Source organism: Sabethes cyaneus, chromosome 3, assembly GCF_943734655.1.
Source record: "Sabethes cyaneus chromosome 3, idSabCyanKW18_F2, whole genome shotgun sequence".
NCBI lineage: Eukaryota > Metazoa > Arthropoda > Insecta > Diptera > Culicidae > Sabethes > Sabethes cyaneus.
This window is the reverse complement of record NC_071355.1, coordinates 97,663,196-97,687,370: the sequence shown is the minus strand read 5'-3', so window position 1 is coordinate 97,687,370 and position 24,175 is coordinate 97,663,196. Positions and strand designations below refer to the sequence as shown.

The following is a 24,175-nucleotide window of genomic DNA, read 5'->3' as shown; positions in this document are numbered from 1 at the left end:
GTAGTAGTAGTAGTAGTAGTAGTAGTAGTAGTAGTAGTAGTAGTAGTAGTAGTAGTAGTAGTAGTAGTAGTAGTAGTAGTAGTAGTAGTAGTAGTAGTAGTAGTAGTAGTAGTAGTAGTAGTAGTAGTAGTAGTAGTAGTAGTAGTAGTAGTAGTAGTAGTAGTAGTAGTAGTAGTAGTAGTAGTAGTAGTAGTAGTAGTAGTAGTAGTAGTAGTAGTAGTAGTAGTAGTAGTAGTAGTAGTAGTAGTAGTAGTAGTAGTAGTAGTAGTAGTAGTAGTAGTAGTAGTAGTAGTAGTAGTAGTAGTAGTAGTAGTAGTAGTAGTAGTAGTAGTAGTAGTAGTAGTAGTAGTAGTAGTAGTAGTAGTAGTAGTAGTAGTAGTAGTAGTAGTAGTAGTAGTAGTAGTAGTAGTAGTAGTAGTAGTAGTAGTAGTAGTAGTAGTAGTAGTAGTAGTAGTAGTAGTAGTAGTAGTAGTAGTAGTAGTAGTAGTAGTAGTAGTAGTAGTAGTAGTAGTAGTAGTAGTAGTAGTAGTAGTAGTAGTAGTAGTAGTAGTAGTAGTAGTAGTAGTAGTAGTAGTAGTAGTAGTAGTAGTAGTAGTAGTAGTAGTAGTAGTAGTAGTAGTAGTAGTAGTAGTAGTAGTAGTAGTAGTAGTAGTAGTAGTAATATAATCTGATGATTTCTGATTTCTGATGATCTGATATTATTAAAATGGTTTAAATAGCTAGAGTTCTGTCAATATTTAAGAAAAATTTGCAACTGTTCAGAATTAGGAACTGTTTTGAATATGGTGCTTGCACGGTACTATAAAAGAAAATATGGGTATGAAATGGGAAAGGCAAATGAGGAGCGTCCAATATAGCTCTAGACATCCCAAGCCCCTACCTAGCGCATCCACGTGACCATACCTGGTAATGCTCAATTGAGTAACCAAGCTAGGAGGTGCGATGCTGTTTGGTTCCCGGCTGCCTGATCTCAAAACCGCGGTTTTGGGCAGACGGCGGAGCCACACGGCCTAGCTAATAAGTTATTTTAATTATTTTTTTCATTTTAGCTTATGAATCATCTCCTGCTATATAGTAAAAGCTTTGGTCAAAACGAGTCTTAATACTGCACATGGAAACCAGAATGAAAAATTAAATTAACTATTACAAGCACTTATGTAACCTCAAAGGACGCTACTCTATTCCATTCGAAGGACTGCTGGTGAGATTGTTCTATTTTTACCCATATAGGGTAACCAACGTATTTTGGACCCGCTCAGCAGCTGTACATAATCTGGACACTTACAGCAAAATCAAATGCAAGTGTCCAAATTATGTACAGCTGCTGATGGGGTCCAAAATATGTTGGTTACCCTATACCACATTTCATCTTAATATCATATTATTAATTGTATTATTATTGATATCATAAATGTGGAAGGCTGGATGATGGAGTGGATTGCCAACCTGAACCCTTAAGGTCTGAAGCAAATATGGCACTTTTCAATTCAAAATAAACAAATCATCACGTGGGTTAAAGTTGGTACAGCGAAATTTATTATTACATGGAAGGATCCTAATGCTGGAAGGCGACTCTTATAACCCCGAAATGCGCACAAGTGCCTCTGCTCGTGGGTCCGCCCAATCCCTTTTGGCATTTCTGTAACAGCATTAGTGTGAAATTCATTTGATAATCAAATTTGGATCTACTGTAATTCTACCCACATACATTGGCAAATCCTTGAAATGATGGTGGCTTTCCCCTACTACTACTACTCCTGCACGGTACTATAAAAGAAAATATTGTAGCATCATTGTATTGCATGTTTTTTTTATTTAGAATATAGTCACTTTAACCAGTTTTGGGTCATTCGTGACTTCTGCGGGGTTGGGATTGAACCCGGGTCCTCGGCGTGAGAGGCGTGAATGCTAACCACTACGCCGGGACTGACCCCTGTATTGTATGAGTCTGCTTATGTTTAACAAAGAAATAAATAAGAACGACTACGAGATTATCCTATGCTGACGATTTGAAAATGTACTGTACAGTAAAAAGCCCCAATGACGCCCATCTCTTGCAACAGGATCTAGAGACCTTTGACAAATGGTGCCGAATCAACAAGATGTCACTAAATATGTCCTTCGGTCATTTCCTTCGGTCGCAAACATAACATGTATCTGCACGATTACGCCCTTTGTGAGACGCTCCTAAAACGCGAAACAACTGTTAAAGACTTGGGAGTCTTGCTTGACTCGAAACTAACGTTCAAGAACCACATTTCTTTCGTTGTATCCAGGGCTTCCTCACAACTAGGATTTCTGTTCCGCTTTGCTAAAAGCTTCAAGGATGTATATTGCTTAAAATCTCTTTATTGCTCGCTGGTTCGTCCTATGCTGGAATACTCCTCCATTGTTTGGTCACATTTTTACCAAAATGCAATTCATCGGATTGAAGCAGTTCAGCGGAAATTTATTAGGTTTGCTCTGCGACACCTACGCTGGCGTGACCTACGTAACCTGCCGAGTTACGAAAGTCGTTGCAAGCTGATTAATTTAGAACCGCTGGAAGAAAGGCGCAATGTGGCTAAGGCGTGTTTCGTCGGCGATCTCCTTCATGGAAATATCGATTGTCCTGAATTGCTTAGTCGCCTAGATAGCAATACTAGATATGCAATATGGGTTACACGAACCAGTGCTTAGTATGTGCCGGGTTTTTAATATTTGTTTTCAAAGATTTTTGTGCTAGGTTAGTTCATATCCCAGATAAAAAAAGATCGTAATAGAAAGTTCACATTAAATCGTTTTCATGTCAATTTAAAATGATTAGAGTATGTCAAAACAAAGTGAACAATAAGTTGTTTTGCAGTCGTGCGTGTCCTCATATACAACTCATGACTGTAAATGATAAAGCAGTATAGATGATTGCAATATTTAGTTATATCTCATACATTCAGGAGTATTAAGTTGCGTGTTATAAAAACCGCTGTATAAAATGCAAGATATAATTAAAAATAATCGTCAAAATTTTCGCACGTATATTGCCTCCACTTTGGGACATATATGCTCTTATCTGACGTGAAATATAACTTTTTCGTTCAGATATGATGTCGTGTTTCTCAGTTGCAATCGAGATATACAAACCAAGTGGTTTACTGGGATATGTTTTAATTAGACATTTGTCATTAGGATTATATTTTATCTGTTGAGTGTTGACTATAATAAATGTACAAAAAGGAAAGAACGAGCTGGAGCCAAAACGAGATTTTGAGATTGGATAGATATTAACTGAAACAAAAGAACACGTAAAGAATTGCAACGTTTGCATTACGATTCATATTAACGTAACATCGTTAATAAAATATACTTGATTATTTGATTTATTTCTTTTTAATAAGCACAAGAAGGACAGTGATAGTAAACAATACATAATAGCAAAGCGTAAATCAATGGCAATGAGTTCAAATTAAACGATATTTTATTTGTTTTCATTTTATTCTTGCGTAAAGACAACTTACCTAAAAATTAATGAAATGGAAATATGTACAAACCCAAGTTGAATCCCAAGAAAAACTATTAAATTTTTTAAAACTTAACAAACATAACAGAGCCACTTGATTTTGTAGATTGTATCAATCCTGGCTTGGTATTTATGCAATTTTTCAAATTGATAAAGTACTAGTGCATCATAATTTTAGCTCTTTTTAAAATCACTACTGTGCTTTATTCATTCATGCTCCGGCCTAGTTGGTGGGAATCCATGGGTTCTCGCGGGCTCATGGATAACTGATGAAGGAGATTTTTCGAAATATGTCGTGCTAATCGATGCGAACAGTGCTGGCTCGACAATTTTATAGAACTAATTTTGTGCTTATATTCAATTCTGGTTGTTCACTGATAGCGCAATACGAGAGATTAAGTTTGTTAATTGACGTTCTATGTTCGTTCGATGACGTGCTGATGTATGCGACGTGATGTAGTTGGTTTTATACATGATTTATCATTAATCTTCTGCAAACAATGCACATATACGGTTGAAGCAGATTTCGTGTGAAGCCGTTCGATTTGTTAAAATTACTGGTATGTTCGAAAGGTCTTAATAACTCAGTAAACGCGATATTTAAAAAAGCCTCGAAATTCTACAAAGAATAATTGGATAAAAAGTTATAGTTATGGAACAAGTATCTGTAGGCATAAAACACATACGCTATTCTCCGATAATGGTTGAGCCATTCCTCTAACATTTGGGCTACTAAAAGCGGACGTTTGTGAAGTTTCTGTTGCGCAACCAGTAAACCTCCTTCAGTTTCACATACATCTAGCCACTGGCGCATAATGGTTTCCTCTTGGCCAATCTAAAAGGAATATTGAGTAACAATCGTACAACGTGGTGGTTTTAACATACTTCATTGTTATTCAAAAAATGAACAGGCAATAGCTTCGATTCACAATCCATCAGCGGTAAGAATGTAATATCTTCTCTGTCATCCCTGGCTGCGTCAATACGTGAATATGGCTCTGTCGGCACCAAAGCACTGAAATGACCTCTAGTATACCCCAAGGCTATCGGTGAGCTTAGACAAAAACCTTGCTCCCATAGAAGAGGTAGGTAAACTCCCTCAAACCGTGCATATCCGATGTCTTCACCACGAAAACTTTTCACGTACTTAACCCCATACACAATAATAGGCCTACGAAGAATGTGCGCTAGAGTGAAAATATGCAGCTGTTCAAGTGACGCTCCAGGCTGACTAGCTAGCGAAAGAAGAGTGCTCCAATCTTCTTCCAGTTGCGTTTCAGATACTGTGTAATGCAACAGCGCAGCTTGAATAATTTCGTTTTCTTTCCAACGCGGATAGAAACTGCAAACATATTTTTATAAAAAGTTACTAAAAACGCAATAACATCAACAACAAATAACAAAAAGGGTGGAGTATTTCTTATGTTAATGAACTCATAAACTAAGAGTAACTACTTACAAATGACCACACTGGTGCAGACTATCAGCGAGAGCTCTCCTCAACGTATTATCACGGTCAAATACACCCCATGTTGCCTGCATAGCAGAATCTAACAAGCAATCACCGGCGCTTCGATTCCATAGCACCATTAAACGAGAGCCCAGGCGGTCAGTGATTTCCAGTGACCAATTGAGTGCCGGCGGAGGCATCTCCAGTTGCTTTTGAGCATCACGGTCAAGCAATTCCTCATAAAGCTGTTCTTGTAATGCCAGTGGCAGTTCTTCAATATCAGCAGGAAGCGAAAAGGTTGCATGTTCATTCACATACTGGCAGTTGAATGCAACTTTTCGAATACACAATGAAAGAGCGAAATGACGCCTGATGTCGCTTGCAAGATCAGGAGCTACATATGAAGGTACTCTTTTGATACCTGGTCCCGAACCAGAAATTTGAGCCAATAGTAACGGAAGCATCTCGTCACGATGAAAACGAATTGCCAGATGGATTAGCGTGTGGCCAACATCGAAAGCTATGTTGTTATGATTGAGCAGGCTAACTTCAGCAGGAGTAAGAGCACGACTCGGATCACCACCGCAACCCAAATATGTTTCCACTGCTCCGACATTGTTTTCCGCAATCCCAATACAAGCATTAAGCCACTGCCAGTCAGGTTGTCTTCTAAGCTGTCGCATATACCGTTCTTGCTGATACACATCATGATTATTCATTGGATCTAAGTCACGAACCAGCTGTTGGTTGCGCTTATTGTTTACCACAATATTACTGGCTACATTCTCATCGTGATCTGGTGAGTGCCTCGCAGATGCTTGACTAGTACGGCCACTGTTTGTTTCACGTGGATGTAAGCACATTGAACATTTTAACGATTTCGGCCAGTTTTCGTAGGTGCATACTGAACAAAACCATTTTCCCGTGTTAGTTGTAATACGGCTGCTGCTATTCATCGGCGAAACTGCGGTCGGGGATTGGACCTTCACATCTTCGCTGCCTACACCGGAATAGTAATCTTTTGAACGATCTATTGCCCGATCCACGCTTGGCGAATCAATGTTAGCGGGAGAATTGTTTCGTTTTCTCCTAGCGCACCCGCTACTGGGTGAAAATAGATCAACCACATCATCTTCCCCAGAACTGCGGAAAATGTTCATTGCGTTTAGCTGGTCGCTCAAGCTTTCATATTCCGATATCACTTTTGGCGGAGATGCTTTTTGGGACTGAGATTTTTGGGTAAACGACTTCGTAAACACCTCGCTTTCCCACTTGCTGTTGCATTGTAAGCAACGCCGAGATTGAAGTAGGTTATGGTAAGTACACACATTGCAGATCCACTTTTGACTACCTTCATTAATACTGTCGTCATGCCTCGGGGACATTTTTGATGGTCCACTGGCAAGGTTAGACGTAGATCTTCTTGTTGTATTAAGCTGCTGTGTAGGACTAAGTCTGTAAAACAAATTGTTACATGTTTCATTAATAACTTTTTATATACATATTTATGTAATAAATTTGTGTTTCTATGCGATATGCAACGAAATTTTCGTAAAACATTTAACCAATATGATGTGCTATGTGTATAAACCAGTGGTTTTGCAAATCAGTGACTAATCTGTGATCGGTTTAATTTACAAGAGCTTCTTTTGCTAAGACTCGACATCGACACAAAATGATTCCATGAATGTTGAAACTTTTTTTTTATTCACAAAAGTATAAAAACCAATCTCACCTGAAAATATCCTCATTTAGTAATGGTTTCTGTCCTTTGCACATTGTACACTTTAATGATTGAGGATAGTTTTCGTATGTGCAATACTCGCATATCCATTTTGCCTTCTGTAGTTCAGCCTGTTGCGAACAAACGGGCGATTGTTGCTCGTCTTGAGTTTTTTCGGTATCATCCTTTCGGGAGCTTGACGAATTAGAATATTCAGACATAATTTCACTGAAATGGGTTGCAGCTCACTGCGTTTGTTGCTGGCACCAGCAAAAACCTCGAAAAGACATTTATTGTCCTTTAACTATTTCTATAATTGAAGAAAAAACATTATACACGATGCAATTGCAAAATATTTCACCAAATGCTACTCTATTTACTATTGCATTTGTAAAAAGCTTGAGTGCACTCTGAGCTCACTGTAGCGTTTGATTTGAGATTACTCACAAAGAAAATTTGGTTGTTGCCTGAGCCGTTGTCGTAGCTTTATTTCAATCGCGGTTAAACTTTCCTAAAATATTAAAAAATATCCCGGAAAGACTCATAATCGCGTTGAACTTTGCTAAATTTTAATCTCCATCTTGATGTTTAAGCAAATTTCGTCTTCACCGTGTCTTAACTAACGAGCAACATAAAAAATTTTCTTCTCTTGACAGTTTTACGTAAGTTTAGAACGAACAGTACTAAAATGTAAAAAATATACACTGAGAAAACTTTTCGTATAGTTTTTATGGGTCCCACACATAGATTTTTGCAATGTGCCCAGTTAATGAACTTTATGTGGCAAACAGTTATAATTTATGGATACGCGAAACTTTTGCACATACTATTCATATGCGTATATTTTTTATGTGTATAATTGCACATACTATTCATATGCGTATAATTTTTATGTGTATTTCTGGGAGGATTGTGTTTATATGCGGCTCATGATAACAATAGGGAATTTCATATGGAAATTTACTATTAGTTATGTGCAGAATATTTTGAGTGTACATGCACAAAAGTCTTCAGGGCTGTTCTTGGGGCTGCAACATAATGGAGACGGCGCAGATGCGCGTGTTCGAATAAAGGCCCAGCCAGACACATTGCATACGGATTTTACTACGTTGCGGCAATTTGACAGTTTTTCCATGGGTTGTCCGTCAAATTTCTGCATCGTAGTAAAACCCGTATGCATTGTGTCCATACTTATATGAAAGCACGCATCGCTCCGGTAACCGTGCTAAAACCACAGAGAACAGACTACCATCAGGTAATTGACAAAAAGTGTGTTAAAGGTTTTTATGTAATTTACGAGTAATCCTTCAATAGAGCACCCCTCGAGCAGTAAGTGGCAAACTAAATCTTGGTGTCGCTGCCATCGCTGCTATGTAACTCCAGCACAAAGAAATATTGATAAAAATACATGAATATTTTTGATGCGTTTGGCAAACTATTTCTGGAGTGTGCTACCGACAGATTTTATACACACAAAATCGATTACCTTCTTCGAGCCTGTTAATCTGTTCTCTGTGCTTATATGCTACTCTGATGCTGTTGTTTTATTGTTGTTTTATTCGTCAAGCATTTGTAGACTACATACAATAATATTATTACAATGTTTACTTATATACTATACATTATTCCTATGGCTAAGTCGTAGTTTAATTTGGATTCTGGACATAGTGATGTCAATTCTTTCGCAATTTTGATTATAAAGACGCATCATGTTATTGACTGGTCCATTTTTCGCATAATTGGTTTTATATGATTTTTCCATAAATATTTTTCTAGTTCTAAGGTTACGACTCGGCGCATAAAAGTTTAATTGAGCAAGCAAATCTGCGGACTGGATGCGTTGAGAAATAATGTCATTGATAAAGTAAAGCATTGCTTGTTCGCGACGTTCTTTAAGTGTTTGTATATGGATAAGCATGCAGCGCGCTTCATAAGATGGTAATGGAAATACTGTCCAGTTAAGTTTTCGAAGCGCGTATAGTAGAAATTGTTTCTGAACAGATTCAATGCGTCCTTCGTGTAACGAGGTCTGTGGGTGCCATACAATATTGCAATATTCCAGAATAGGTCTTACATATGTAATGTATAAAAGTTTTATTGTGTATGGGTCTTTGAAATTATGACTGAAGCGTTTGATAAAGCCCAGCATTCTATTTGCTTTGTTAATAATGGTATTGTAATGTTCTGTAAATGTTAGTTTTGAGTCTAAGATTACTCCTAGATCCCTTACAATTTTACATTTTGGTACAATATTGTTTCCTAAGTATATGTCAATAGAGGGAGTTTGAATTTTCCTGCTAAATGCTATTGAGTTACATTTTTTTACATTGAGGTTTAGTAAAGATTTGTTGCACCAAGTGTTGAATACATTGACTTCATTCTGAAATACTGCGACGTCATGGGCATTTTTTATTTCCATATATATTTTCATGTCGTCTGCATATACAAGTACTTTTGAGTGGTTAAGTATGTAGGAAATGTCATTTACGTGCAAAATGAAAAGAAGTGACCCTAAGTGGGAACCTTGGGGAACCCCAGAGGTGACTTGAATAGGGTCCGAGAGGGCATTTTGAAAGCGAACAATTTGTTTACGTTCCGTTAAATATGATTGAAGCCATTTCAAGAGCTTCGGTTCTATTCCAATTTTGCCTAATTTGAAGATTAATAATGGTATGTCTATTCTGTCAAATGCCTTACTAAAGTCCGTGTAAATAGCTTCTACGTGGTTGCCACTGTCCATTGCATTAAGAGTAAAAGCTACAAATTCCAGAAGATTTGAGGCAGTAGAGCGGCCTTTAAAAAAGCCGTGTTGCTGACTTGTAATTTTGTGTTTTACTTGTTGAAAAATTTTTTCATTTATAATTGATTCAAATAGTTTAGGAATGCAAGAGATAATAGCAATTCCACGGTAGTTTCGGATGTCTGATTTTGTTCCTGATTTGAAGATAGGGACTAAATACGAAGATTTCCATATTTTCGGGAATTTTCCATTTTTCAGAGACATGTTAAATAGGCGTTGTAATGGTGTAGCAAGTTCTTCGGCCAGGTTTTTGAGAAATATGGGTGCTATTCCGTCAGGCCCCGGCCCTTTTGACGCATTCAAGCCTTTGAGTGCTTCAAATACGTCAATTTCTGATAGTTGAGAGACAGATATGTCGTTAGAAAATTCGGGGATAAATGAGAAATATTCTTGGTCGCGGTCTTCTTCAGTAAATGTTGTATATACTTCTTGAAAGAAATTTGCGAAAAGGTTGCAGATTTCATTAGTATTATTTCCAATAAGCCCGTCAAGTTTCATTTGGGATGGGAAATTACTACTTTTCAATTTAGTATTTACATAGTTAAAGAAATTTTTTGGGCATGATTTGACTTCATTTTCGACTTTACTATTATATTCTTCATACGCGATTTTAGTGGCCGAGTTGAGTTCTTCGCTAATATTGAGATAATTATTCAAGTTAATGGTATTGTTTTCGTTTTTGAATTTTTTGTGTGCTTTTTGTTTTCTATTTTTAAGATTTTTTAGATGTGGGTTGAACCACACAGGCCATTTACTATGTTTACTTCGTCTTCTTCTTTTCATTGGTACAGTTTCGTGTAAAAGGCACTTCAAGAAAAGGATGAATTTTTCTGTTTCATAGTCGACATTTCCTTCAGTACAAAACACATGTTGCCATTCTGTTGTACATAGTCTACGCTTAATTTCTATAAAATTTGCTTTGTTATATTCCGGCACTTCTTCATATTCCAAGTCAGTAGGGTAAGCGCTATTGTGTGTGAAAATTGAGTATTCGATTGCTGTGTGAAATGCTTCATTCTTCCATAAGGGAGACAGTGAAGCATTTACAGCAAAGTCGTCTGTGCAGTTTGTAAAAAGTAAGTCCAAATAAACATTTTGACTATTTTTGACTGAATTTATTTGATGCAAGCCAAATTGTGAAATTTTGTCAAAAATGTAATGCAATGTTTCATTTTCGCCTACTACTGGAAGCAAAATGGATTCATTGTCAATGTCTACAATGAAGTCCACATTGCGCTGATTGAAGTCGCCGTAAATATGTAGTTTTACTTCGGGTTCCATATTTGAAATAATGTCTTCTACTGCTTCGAAAAATAGTTCATAAGACTGTTTATTAGCATATTCGGGAGGAAAGTACACGGCTGAAAAAATGTGTACTTCGCCGTATATGGTTGCTTTGGCCCATATATTTTCAAATTCGATGTGCTTTCTAGTAATTATTTCTTCCGAAGTAAAGTCAGAGTTTATAGCTATGAGGACACCTCCTCCAGATTTTTTCTGACTTAAACACAAATTACGGTCGTGCCGGAATACGTTAAATAGATTTCCAAAAATTTCTTCGCTTTTGACGCTTTCGTCCCAGCTACTTTCGGTTCCAAGAATGACTTTGAAAGAAGATGATATTACATTTTGATGAATTTCCTTCATTTTGGCTGGACTTTTCATGCGGTTGAAATTCTGGCAATACACAAGAATTTCAGCCGCATTCTGTTTTAGTGCAGAAGAAATTTTTGGAAAATTATTACTACTTACATTTACGTTTACTAGCTCCAAAGAGCGCGTCGATAAAATTTCTTCTTCATTAGACTGGGCGTCGTCGTTTGGTGATTCAAATTCTTCCGTGTTGTGCGTCAATGGTAGAGAAAATTCGCGTTGTAAGATTTACGTGACGGTACAACGCTTGTCGAAAATTTATTGTTACTTTCGCGCAATTGCTGAAGGCGGTGAGTTCGTTCGCTTACTAAAAATTGTCTGTACGACTGCAAGTCAGCTTCTGCTTCCGGCGGTAAAAGTCCATATTCCTGGTAGACTTCTAGAAAGATGCGCTTTAGATGTTCGGGAGACGTCGGGAGTCCTTCGGATGCCAAAAGCATTCGAATGCTGGTTGATGTTAGTCCTTCTATACAGACTGACGGCTGCTGGTCTTTCATATATGCCAAGTACAGGCGGACGATTTTCATTATTTTTGGGTCGCGCAGTCTAGCTTTCAGAAAGCGCCCGTCGCCGTTTGTTGACTGCTGAGTGAGCCGGACTATAGGTGGACGCATTGGGTCGCATTCAAATAGACTGTCTTGAGGAGGTGCTGGAGCTGGGTGTGAGGTATTGTTATTGCTGGCGTTGTTATTTCCGTTTTCGTTCAGGGTGGTGTTAGTCTGGTTTTCGGTTCTATATGGATTAATTGTTTCGCCTTTTTGGAAATTTATGAATTTGGATGTTATGTCCGTTGTTGGTGGTCCAGAAAATTGAAGTTTTGCAGCTGCCAGCAGGTCCTTGTCCAGAGGTAATGCATAATTTTTTGGAAGCATTGGCTGATTGCTTTCGACAGTTCTATGGATATTGTTGTTGGTGTTGTCATAGTCGTTGCTACTGTAGATATTATTACTGACATTGCGGTGTTCGCTATTGTGCTGAGTGTTATTGTGATGATTGTGACGTGTGTTATTATTGATGTTGTCCGAATTTTTACGCTGTCGTCTACGTTGTTGTCTGCGTCTTCGCGCTGCAATTTCTGCCTGTTTTTCTTGAAAGCGGCGGGTTCGTTGCCTGGAATCAAAAGAACTCCAGTCAGCTTTCCAGATTTTTTTGCTGCCTACTATACGCCAGCCGGAATTTTGTGATGGGTCATTTTTCGCGTCATTTACAGGTGCGGACGGATGCAGTGATCGTTCCATCTCTTCAGAAAGACTAAGGTGATTGACGGATACTGGTGTTGTATGCATTTTGGAGGTTTCAGCAGAGAGTACTTTTAGTTCGTCTAGTACTTCTTTTGCTGCAATACTACAATTGAGCTTACTAATTGACGAGGCTTCAATTGATGATTCAATTGCGTCAATTTTTGATTCAAGTGTAGCAAAAGCGTTTCCAAAATGCTTTTCCAAAAGTTTATTTGTGTGTCTTTGGATTTCTGCTACAATAGTGTCATTCACGTTTTCTGATATTTTTTCTTCGATACGATGGAATGATTCTGCCATTTTCGCGTTAAGCGGCTTAAAAAATTCGCTGTTAGCATTTCGTACGACGACCGAGAGGTGGTCGCTTACGTTTGCTGACAAAGAATGCAACTCCCCAAGCAACCAAAAGTTCAAATATTACTTGACACGCGAACTCGAAAGTTCACAATTAGTTCAAATTCAGTTCCGTGGAACTTTCTTGCTGATTAGTAGTGTATATCAAGTATACGTGGAACTAAATGCTTTAAAAAGTGCTGTGAGTACTTCATAGATACTTCAAAGCTATAGGATGCTACATGAAGTTCTGAAGTAACTTTAGTTGTTAACAAGTTCTGCGTGCATGCTTCTGGCCACGAAATGATTTTTTTTGATTAAATTTCTGGTGATCAAACCAGCAGAACCTAAAACTATTTGAGATTAATTATTTTTATTTCACTCGAATAAGTTTAATCATCGCACATTTCTAATTACAAATATTGCGGTTATTTACATAAATTTTCATCCTGTTGCAGCGGTAACCCGCATCGTCAATCACCGCAACGAGAACAAGGAAAGGTGGCCAAATATTTTTTGGTTTATATGTGCAATTGTTACTGATGCTTTAGCAACTAAAACTACATAAAAAAATGTCTTTTAGCATCTTACATTCAAAAATATGTATTATATAAATTCATTGAATATCATAAGTATAAAAATATGTGTAAATATAGTAACAAAATTTAAGAAGTACGGAATGGGGTTGCAAATATCTAAACAATAGAAATTAATCTATTTGTATGGCAGCTTTGGACAAAAGCACATCCTTCAATATTTGGCGAGGTCAGCATTGGGCGATAATGTATCGATATAACTGGTACCGATATTCGTGGACGAAATCTCGATAGTTTTTTTTCGAAATAGTTAATTGCGGCATGCATATAACAGCTTTGTAAATGTTAACACGTTATAAAACAAGTCAAACGGAGTGTTATAAAACAAATGTAAAATGCAGATCGTCACGTGATGCGAGCATTTTTGCTGATTATGCTCTCAGCTGAGTATACGTATCGATATGTGAAAAATATCGATATTCAATTAACGAAAATTCGTCAGCTTCGCTCAATACAGAATTATTTTGACAGCTTGCTATGAACTTTCCGAGAATGAAAAGATTTCTTGCAAAGCACAATATATTGCCCTTTGCATTGAAAGTTGGATTTTGAGCACACTTGTTCAGTCACACATTTTGTAGGTGAGAAAAGTTGCCAAAATTTCGTGGTGAAAACCCATGAATCTTGGTTGATTCCTATTTGAATTCTAATGCTTACGTAGAGTTGTTATCGACGCTACGAATAATATAAAAATAGTTTCTAAATACATAATTCCGCGCATAATTCATAATTTGAACAAATATGCAGCATATATGAAATAAATGAAAAATTAAATACTATTTGCTTTTCCTACAACTGGTACTGGCGCCACTGCTAAATCAAATGTCAGCTCAGATGGGAGAGTTGTAATGATGGGAAATGCCGATCAAAATCTATAACGATTGATAAAGTTTTCTTATCGTTATTAATAACGATAATATGACAGTATAAGCAAAAATACGTAAGAAATAGAACAAAAATGTTAAAATAATAACAAGCCAAGAAGAAGATTTCATTGTAAACCCTCCAATTTTCGATACTTTTCCGTGACGATAAAGTTTGATGGTATTATCGATATAAGATTACTAGCGATATTATCAGTAGCACACTTTTCATCACAGTTTCAAGAGCAACATTTCAATAGGGCCCAAGTGCAAAATGTAAAAAAACTGGTTTTTTGGTTAAACTTTAAGCTCTTGTAATATTAAACATCATAGTTATTTGAAAACTATATATGCCTTAAAAATAAAATTTTAAAAAAGCCTTATGAACAATTGGCAACCATGTTTTCAATTTTGTGCTTTGGCCCTTCTACAAGAAAAAGCCTAAAGCCAGTTTGTGTGTGGTTTTGCATTCGGCCCTTTTTTTTGTAAGAAATTTCACGCACAGCGGGGAGCCGGCGAGTGGTCAATGGTCAATTAACGGTAAACAAGTATAAAAACAGTTTTGTTCGAGAATTTCAAAAAGGTATGTCGTGTTGTTTTCGATGCCGACAACGAAATCAAGGTAAAGTTTGTTAGATACATACCACGGTATAGTTTAGCTAAATAAATTTTTCGTCTCAGCTACACACCAACAATTTACATACTATCAACCGGGCAATCTTGTTCCTAGTGTTCAAATATTGGCAGAAGTACGTTTGCAGTTTTCCGGAGTTGCCCGTTCATCGATCTGTGAAAAGCTTAGTTATTCCGAACAGTCGGATCTTGCGGATGATTGCCGTCGTTGCTTAACAAAGCCAACCAGCAGCAGCACATCAAGTCATCAACATGTATGGAACCAACACGGTGGGTAAAGGGTTTGGTCGGTTGCTTACGAAAACGAAAATAACCAGATTTACTATTTCTTTTTAGAAATGATGGACGGGATTTATGAAATGCCGATATCCGGTACGTGATTTACGTTCTAATGGACCCACCTACGATTAGGATTGGGCTTATCTACGACTAGGAAAAATATACATTCCTGGACTGGAATAACCGCATTCTTATTTGTTTATCGTCTGTAGTAAATTACAGGTTAATGAAGGTTTATTAACATAATGATTTCTTTCAATTTTACCGATAAATCGTAAACTTTATAGGTTAGAAAGCTTTTATTCGATTTTATTAAATTGCAAATTGGAAAACTGGCAAGCTAATTGCAGAATTGCATCCACCATATCAAATTTGACTTCCGAAATCTGTATCATAACAGTATCGCCAAAAAAGTATCAAGTGCCTTTATGTAGCTAGGTGGACTAGGAACGGAGCGTCTTTGTTCACCAATTACAGTTCTTTGTTTTTTTCTATGAATGTTACAGTCACAGTGCGGTGACTTTGGCAGCAAGTTCTTTGACGTCCAATGACCTTTTCAGCGCTAAGCATTTCGTTTATTTTTTGCGCTGACGCACAGTATGGAGGCTTGCAAAACGTCTTCGTTCAACTCGACTATTTTCTTCAGGCGTCAATCGGTGCCTGGAGAGCATTTAGTTCCTGTTGTAGTTCGGTATGTTTCAATGCTTTCAATTCTTCTGACCCAGTTAACACAGATCTTCGATAACTTTGGCAATGGTCATGGCAGATTTATTGGTACAACGGTACAACTAGGGAACAACGCTGATTGGTGTTCCTGAACAAAAACTTTTAACAAATGTTGGAGTAAAACTTTTTCCGTACCTGCGGTATCGTTTACGGCGTCCCGCGGTAGGTTCAAAGCAAATATTTGTTCTACCGGATACCACGCAAGCATAACCGTGCCCAAAGCGAGCAAAACAATACCACAAGTCCGAGCGGTTTTTGGAATACCGTGGACCCCCGTTCGTTTAACCATTTTTAATCTGAACACTTTTTAATTTGAACCCCGTTGGTTTGCACGACGTGCAAATTAAAAATGGTTCAAACGTCATTCTCAACATGACATCATTTGTTTATGCAGACAATGCACATAAACACGATTTGTTTGTATCTACCTAGCGTGTTTAATCGGTTTCACATTTCGTTTTCCTAACGATTAAGATAGAAATCCGATCGGAAAATGCAATATTCGCACTTGCAACTGCCAACTAAAACAAACCACCAAAACAATAACAAAGAGCAGGGCGGCCAGTTCAAACAGGTTTCAGCATATTTCGGGTTACCAGTTGTTCAAATTAAAAAGTAACCCCGTTAGTTTGCATGAGGAATCGTTCAAACGAACGGGGGTCCACTGTACTGAGGGCTTGTGGCATTTTCACCGACAAATTCCGGTTGCGTGCTGTTCGAACCACAGTATAGGCAGGAACGCTTGCTGGACGTCCTCATATAGGCTAAAAGAACGAATATTATGAGTCTTTACAGCCAAACGAACAGAACAGAAGCTTATGCTATGTAGTTATTTGTAGTGTTCGACATCGGAACGAAAATTGAAGTCCGGGTTCCGGTCCTGTCCGGTTAAAAGGCTGCACGAACTTTGTTATTCCGACTATAAAGACTAATAATCCGGGCCGATTTGGCTCTGTTCAGCTTCCGGAACTGGAACAGAGCCAAATCGGACCGGAATAAAGTCGGAATAAGAAAATTCGTGCCGAATTTTACCGGACCGGACCGGAACCCGGACCTCAATTTTCGTTCCGATGTCGAACACTAGTTATTTGTAACAACTTCTACGATATAAAGAAAATTCACATTGCACTCGTAATCCGTTACACAACCTCGTTTAACCGTTTAACAATACATACTGCTTCTATAAATATTTATTTAACGTAAATTTCCATATTTGGACATACTAAACTTATCTTTTAGGTATTTGCCACTGTTTTTGGAGATTTTTATTAAAAACAAAAATGGGCCAAATGCAAAACAATGAATGAAAACGGCCTCAACAGCGAAGTCATATCACCAATGACAGAAAACAAAAGCCTCATGTCAAAAGCCCCAACAACAATCGATAGTCAAATCGGCCTTATGAAAAGGGCCCTTCGCTGAAAATGTTTTGAAAATGGCCTAATGCATATTTTTGCAAATTTCGCAACAATACAATGTTTTGATTTCCCGTTGTTACATTACACAATAAACTGTTGTTGTTTTACAGCGATATACGACAATTGTTTTAAAATATAACAATCTGTATGAAATAAGGAATTAAAAAAAGATGCATACATTTCATCATCAGTTTTCTCGAAACTGTCAATTTGGACTTCGGCCTATTTGAAATGTTGCTCTTGAATTTTGCAGATTGGCCGTATTGAAAAGTTGGTGCCTATAGAGTGACTATATACAGAGTGGCGACAATGTCAAAATTGGAATGATAATTATCTGTCAGTGTCATTCCAATCGAGCAGACAACCTATCCAACGCGTATGCAGGAAAGAGAAAGAAAACCCTAGGATAAACCCAGGCGTATGAAACTGAAGGGTAAAGAAGTAGCTAACATCTTTTTACGCTTCCTACACGTCCGACACAAAAAGAAAAAAAGCAAAAAAGTAACTTTGTTCGGGAGCTTACCAATACAGATTCATCCGAGGCTGAAGTTAGAGCGGGCTACTCACAAATACATTTTGTCCGAGGCAAAGTTTGTTGTGGGCTAGATGAGATGTTGGCTACACGAAAAATGTATGGGAATGACATTTGTGACAGCGGGGTGGATAAACCGCATTGCATACATTTGGGATGACTTGGCGCCACTCTGTATATAGTCACTCTAGGTGCCTAAATAATAACCATCGAACTGTCAAATTTTAACTAAGAAAAGAAGTTAAAAATTTCGTGAATGCCCGATAAAAAATCCCCCCTACTTTTCCTCCGATTTAGTCGGTTCGCGTCGGCTGAATCACCCGATTTTGGACCCGACGAATCGGCCGATTGTTGCAACGACGCTTATGGGAGTTTAACAGGGCGATCTACCGATTCGTCGGTATGTTTAATCGATCGACTAAAACCGACTAAATTGGCTGTTTAGTCGGGTGATGAAATAGAGGTGTCTGATGGAACCAAACGAAATAGGTTGATTAATCGGGAGATAAAATTTGTCAATATACCGACGAAATAGGTGGATTAATTGGTGTATGTAGTTAACTTGCCTACCAAAGCCGATCAAATTGGTGGAGGAATCATGACGAAATACGTAAATCATACGAAATAGGTGGATTAATCGATGGAGAAAATTTTGTAACCTACGGAACCAGAAGAAATAGGTCGATTATTCGGAACATAAAATTTATCAATACAGACAAAATAGATGGATCAATTTGAGCATTATATTGAAGTCTATAGAACCAAACCTAATTCTAATAAAACTGCTCCTAATAATGCCCTGAAAGTGGCCCTCTTCAACAACTCCTCCTGCCTCAGGAACAGAGATGCCCACCGTGCGGGATCGCTCGACCAGTTTAAAAGCGACTTTCGACTTCTGAGAATTGGCGACCAGCGGCCCAAGACCGAGTTGAACGGAGAAGACTGCTTGAAATAGCACGAGCGACGTCGGCGCGATGACAATCTGTAACAATCAGAAGGTAATTAATTGGAATCGAAAAAAGCTGTTCATTGAAGAAATTTTTCTCTTCTTCGGAACATACACGAACACTTATATTGACTCCTATAGTTTAATTTCACTAACCTGCTTATCCTTCATGAAGCCAATCGATCAATTTCCTTCGCAGAACCAATCCGTTCCCATCATGACAAACGAGATGAGCTTGTCGCAGAACCTTTTCGATTCCATGCCTCATTGACGGCGGCGCAGATCCGGACGGAGTTCCTTTAAGAAAGATATAAACCGAGTCAAGAGCAGCTTGTTACTGGACCTAACCTCCATCTCCGTTGTCTGGCTCCACAATCCGATAGGAAAAAATAGTCGCACGATAATTTTCAGTGCGAAATTCCAACTAAAATAGCGATAATAAGTTACAAATTCAATGCAGCTGTTTTTTATGTAATGGATACTTACCTAGCTATTCAAATAAAGAACAAGTAAATTAGAAGTAAACTGGCCTTGTTCAAAAATCAATCAGACTTAGCTGTCAAAAGATCCTTCTGTACAGAGTAAACCGATCATCATCTGATTTAATCGTTACCCGACGGTAACAGATTAAATATACCAAAGCGTCGGGTGACGGAGACAATCACGAAGTCGGTTGATTAATAGGTTGATTTCTTCGGCATCCTATTTCGTCGGTAGATGCGTAAAACAGCATCTGTCAAAATTTTCTATTGGGTGGTTCACAGTCTAAATAAAAATAAGTTTGGCCTGTAATCATTTGAAAATAATGGAACTTAGCAACGATTCATATGACTTTAACGGTCAAAACTTTATGTGTCGTGTTTGTACTTCGTCCAATTTGTTAATCAACATATTTCTAAATGAGGACCACAACATAGCAGCGAAAATCCAGTTCTGTGCTTCTGTTCAGGTAACGTATGGAAGTTCCAGCTGGCATCGTAAAAGATGATTTTTATTCTTTTCAGATTGCCGAAAATGATGATCTTCCCCATCACATATGCAGTCAATGTTACACTGACTTGGAGATTGCTTACGCATTTCGAAGCAGATGTGAGGAATCGGATGAGAAACTACGACTTAACAATAAAAAGGATGAGCTGTCGCTAAAGTCAGAGAACGACGACGATAACGCAGAACTTTTAACACAAAATCAGAATAATAATCATGTAAAAAGTGAGGATAATTCGTCCAACTTAGACTTTGAACAAGTCGATTGCGAACTTTTGCAGGATTACATTGAAACTACAGAAACAATTAGTGATTCTAAAAACCAGTTATCGCACGATCACACAAACCAAACTGTAGAAAGTTTGATTTGTGAAGCATGTGATGAAGTATTACCTAGCAGAAATGAATACTTGGCACATGTAAAAACACATGGTAAAAGACGTTTTCGATGTAAAATATGTGACAAGTGGTTGGCTAGAAGATCATCATTTTTGCAACATCAACGTCGGCATCTTGGAGTATCGAAATTATTTTCGTGCAAATTATGTAAAAAAGAATTTAGTTCTCGCCCTAATTTGCGGAGACACATCTCAGAGATACACAATCGGCTTCGCAATTTTACCTGTACTTTATGTGGAAGTTCATTTGCTCAAAAAACTCATTTGCAAGCTCATGCGGCCACTCACATAGGTCAGTCGTACAAGTGTTCCAAATGCCCAGCTACATACCGATGTGAACAATATCTTTTACGTCATGAACAGTTACATTTACTTCCTGAAGAACCAAACCATGAGTTAATGTTTGAACAAAAATCTTACAAAGCATATACACAGAGCAAACAATATATTTGCGAATATTGCGGAAAGATTTACAACAATCAAGCTACTTATGTAGTACATACGCGAACGCATACAAAAGAAAAGCCGTATAACTGTTTCTATTGTGAAAAAAAGTTTACATCTTCTGGTTTTCGGAAAAAACATATGAAAATCCATACAGGCGAAAAACCTTTCAAATGCGACATCTGTGGAAGATGCTTTCGGGAGAAAGCGCATTTAACCACGCATAGTGTAACACACAAGCAGGATCGAAACCACGTATGTCCAATTTGTTCAAAAGCCTTCAAGTTGAAATCTATTTTGAACAGTCATATGAAGTGTCATTCAATATGCAACCGAAACTTAGACTCTGAATAATTGTGAATGGTTCCTCAAGTTGAATTCAATAAATTTGATTGACTTATACGTTTGTTTTCGAATAATTTTAGTTCTTACTCAATATTGTCAATTTCCCAACCTTTCGTACGCAATGAATTATAACCGTCGCGGGGACAAGAATTGTTTATTTTGTCAAGTAAATCAATAGCTTACGTGCTAGACAAGCATAATATATACTGTAACTTACATACAGCCAAGCAGATTCTATCTGCGTGCGACGATTTCAAGCTATCAAAAAAGTGAGCAGCGCGTGTTGTCACGGTTGTTACCGTTGTTACCAAAGAAAAGGGCAATACTCACCACAAAACAAAAGTCGAAGTCCGAACAATTCGGTGATCAAAAATGATTGTACGACTTTTCCCCGAAACCCGTTTTCACAAAAACAGTTTCCCCGATTGAGGTTTCCCCGAATATACTAGTTCCTCGAATGTACTAAATTCCCGAAAAGCAGTTTTCCTGGAAGCACTAGTTACTCGAAATACAGTTTATGGAAAGTACTAGTTTCCCGAAAACCAGTTTCTCGAATGCTAGTTCCCGAAAAACCTTTACGAAAATCAGTTTCAAGTGTTCAAGACTCAATTTGTTGTATTATCTTCTTCCTGTCTGAATAGACGTGTATTGGTTGAAGTTCCTTCTATGTGTGTTGGTTGAAGTTCGCTCCTAGTACTTTGTTCGGCATTTCTCTCGTCCTGTAACCAAAAAAAATGCCACTTTGATGTCTCAGAATAAAACTTTTACAGCTAGTTTTTGTATTTGTAACAGGACCTTCTGAATCGACATGAGGACCGTTGATAGAAATTGATTTGTAAATTTCTAATACCGTAAAACGGGGTTTTACATTGATCACCGGGGTAACATTGATCAGTTAAACCAACCTCATAAATAAGTGAAATTAACAACTGTCAACTTTCCTGAACTGATCAATGTTACCCCGTTTTACGGTACACCTAACGTTTCCTTGAAGATTCAGGGTGAGCCAGCCGCAGGCTGCGAGTGTTCACCGGCGACCCGCTATCGAAAGCGCCGGCCCCTGCGAGGGGCTATAGTACTGCCTAGTAGGAATCTAGGAGTTATCCCTTAGTGGTGCTGAACGGCCGGCAGCGAGTAAGGACAACATATATCTAACAATTGAGTAGGCCGACAGACGCGAGTGGTTCTATAACACGATTAAAAAAAGCTTTTACAGCTGATCTTTTTAATTTTGCCAGGACATGCTGCACCGATTTGAAGACCATATAAGATTGTCGTAGCTCTGCGGTCTGCAGATTATTAGACCGTCGTGCAGTTCATTGATTGATTATGCTCGAGATTCTATCCTTCTACCACAATGCTGAATAGGTTTATTGATATAGCGTAGCGCGACGTGTGCCACCTCTGTTGCTGTTATCACGATCGGCAGCCAATGCAAAATGAACCGTTATAGAGGTAAATTGTGCTCGCCTACGGGTCTGGATAAATCATTCTCTTTATGCCGGGTAATTTTCATAAACATCCTGCCTGATTTTAACAGTTCCAAAACGATTCCGGATGTTTAAAAAACCGATTGTTACAGTCTTCGCAATTAGTAACACAAGCATAAAATATATTGTCAAACAAGAAATATGATTTCCAGTTGAATTTACGATTTCCGTAATTACAGAGGCGGGTGCCGCTAATACGAGACATTTTAGTCAGCGAGTAGTGCGTTGGCCAGGTTTTAAATGCGCTAGCGCTTTCATTAGCTTCCATTAAATTAAATTGCCGCTAAAGAAACTGCCAAAAAATACCACTATGTTTTTCAAAATAATTTCTTGCAAACTGTTGAAATTGACCATTGATATTTTGATGTTTCCTAAAATATCTGAATAGCTGACAGTATCCGGATTGTTTGCAACGGGAGGTTGAATTGAATCCTTCGGCCTTTGACCTTTTTTCCTTAGTATTGTCAATTGCAAGGAAAATTGTCCAATCAATCAGTACGCAATCGCTCATAAAAGTGCTATTTTAGCTTAAATCGTTTCAGTCTCTTAGGCGCACTTATTGCTTGGAAGATAACGAAAAAGTGCGCCGAAGACACCGAAACGATTTAAGCTAAAATAGCACTTTTTATGAGCGATATCGCACTTTGGATGGTACAATTTTCCTTGCAATTGACAATATAATAGACCAAATCATCATACCGTCAATTGACAGATACTGGCGCCCTTGTTTACATTTTGGAAAACTTTCCTTTCCGCTTATAGCGAATGTAGCTTGTTTTTGAACATTTTACAGGCATAATGGCTTTTAAATTTAGTCCTAATGCCCTTTAAACTCGGTTTAAACAACAAATTTGCCGTTTAAACAGCTGAAACTTTTTTGAACTCTGCGGTCTGTTTGTAAACAAGGGCGCCAGTATCTGCCAGATGACGTCACCTTGATTTGGTCAATTGCCAGGTCCCTTAGTACAATCACAAACAGACATAAATCTTTGAAGAAAATTCGATAAAAAATGTCACGCATATTTAGTATTGATACTAGCACCATTTGTGATCGACATTCCAAAATATCAACTTAAAAATGGAATATCCCTCTGACATGCAATTATTAATAAGTTAATAAGTAGCCTTCTCTTCTTTCGTTAAAAAGCACCACTTTGACGAATACGGAGACATTCCTAACCCACACTAAATATTAAATTACTGTTCAAACGAACAAGAACGGGACAGTGAATGTTATGTCCGTTTTTCTGTGGAATAATATCTCATGTATAAGAGAAAAACTGTCGACCAACATTTGAAAAGGGCGGATAAGCCAACTGTCAAACAGAACGAGTGAGAGTTCATTTTCCTATGCTGCTCATGCAAAAAATAACTCACTCGTTCTGTTTGACAGTTGGCTTATCCGCCCTTTTCAAATGTTGGTCGACAACTATTCCAAGATCATCTAAATTGGGCTATCACATTATAGTTTCCTAAAAATCTTTTAAAATTTATGAAATGGAGTAATTCGACCTGGGCAATGGTCGGGTATCCACCTTTTCGCGTGCTTAATGGCGGATAGTAGGCGCAACTTTTGGAAAATATTTCAATGCTTTTGGCAACTTTGCTAACGTATTTGCCACAGGTTGAATAAAATCAGCTATAAAGGCGTTTGATCAGCCTGAAATTGTTACTTGGGAAGGATCGTAATGCTGGAAGGCGACTCTTATAACCAAGGAATGCGCACAAGTGCCTCTGCTTGTGGGTCCGCCCAATCCCTTTTGGCCCGTCTGTAACAGCATTAGTGTGAAATTCATTTGATAATCATTTTTGGATCTACTGTAAT

At 37.9% G+C, this 24,175-nt stretch overlaps 3 protein-coding genes across 3 annotated transcripts; 2 read left to right on the top strand and 1 right to left on the bottom strand.

Annotated features, from left to right (window-relative positions):
• Positions 1-3,453: 3,453 nt before the first annotated feature.
• LOC128742087 (ubiquitin thioesterase trabid) lies at positions 3,454-7,272 on the bottom strand. The gene is made up of 6 exons (XM_053838298.1): positions 7,117-7,272; positions 6,682-6,979; positions 4,956-6,401; positions 4,382-4,838; positions 4,183-4,331; positions 3,454-4,115 (listed from the first exon to the last, which is right to left on the bottom strand). The coding sequence occupies exons 2-6, from the start codon at positions 6,888-6,890 to the stop codon at positions 4,097-4,099; spliced, it is 2,280 nt and encodes a 759-aa protein (XP_053694273.1). The 5' UTR covers positions 6,891-6,979; positions 7,117-7,272; the 3' UTR covers positions 3,454-4,096.
• A 7,420-nt stretch (positions 7,273-14,692) lies between these two features.
• On the top strand, positions 14,693-15,215 carry LOC128742096 (uncharacterized). Its single transcript, XM_053838310.1, has 3 exons — positions 14,693-14,774; positions 14,834-15,055; positions 15,122-15,215. The coding sequence occupies exons 1-3, from the start codon at positions 14,738-14,740 to the stop codon at positions 15,163-15,165; spliced, it is 303 nt and encodes a 100-aa protein (XP_053694285.1). The 5' UTR covers positions 14,693-14,737; the 3' UTR covers positions 15,166-15,215.
• Positions 15,216-19,489: 4,274 nt separating this feature from the next.
• LOC128742092 (zinc finger protein OZF-like) lies at positions 19,490-20,871 on the top strand. Its single transcript, XM_053838307.1, has 2 exons — positions 19,490-19,635; positions 19,691-20,871. Exons 1-2 carry the CDS (start codon positions 19,492-19,494, stop codon positions 20,867-20,869), a joined length of 1,323 nt encoding a protein of 440 aa, XP_053694282.1. The 5' UTR covers positions 19,490-19,491; the 3' UTR covers positions 20,870-20,871.
• The last annotated feature ends 3,304 nt before the right edge of the window (positions 20,872-24,175 follow it).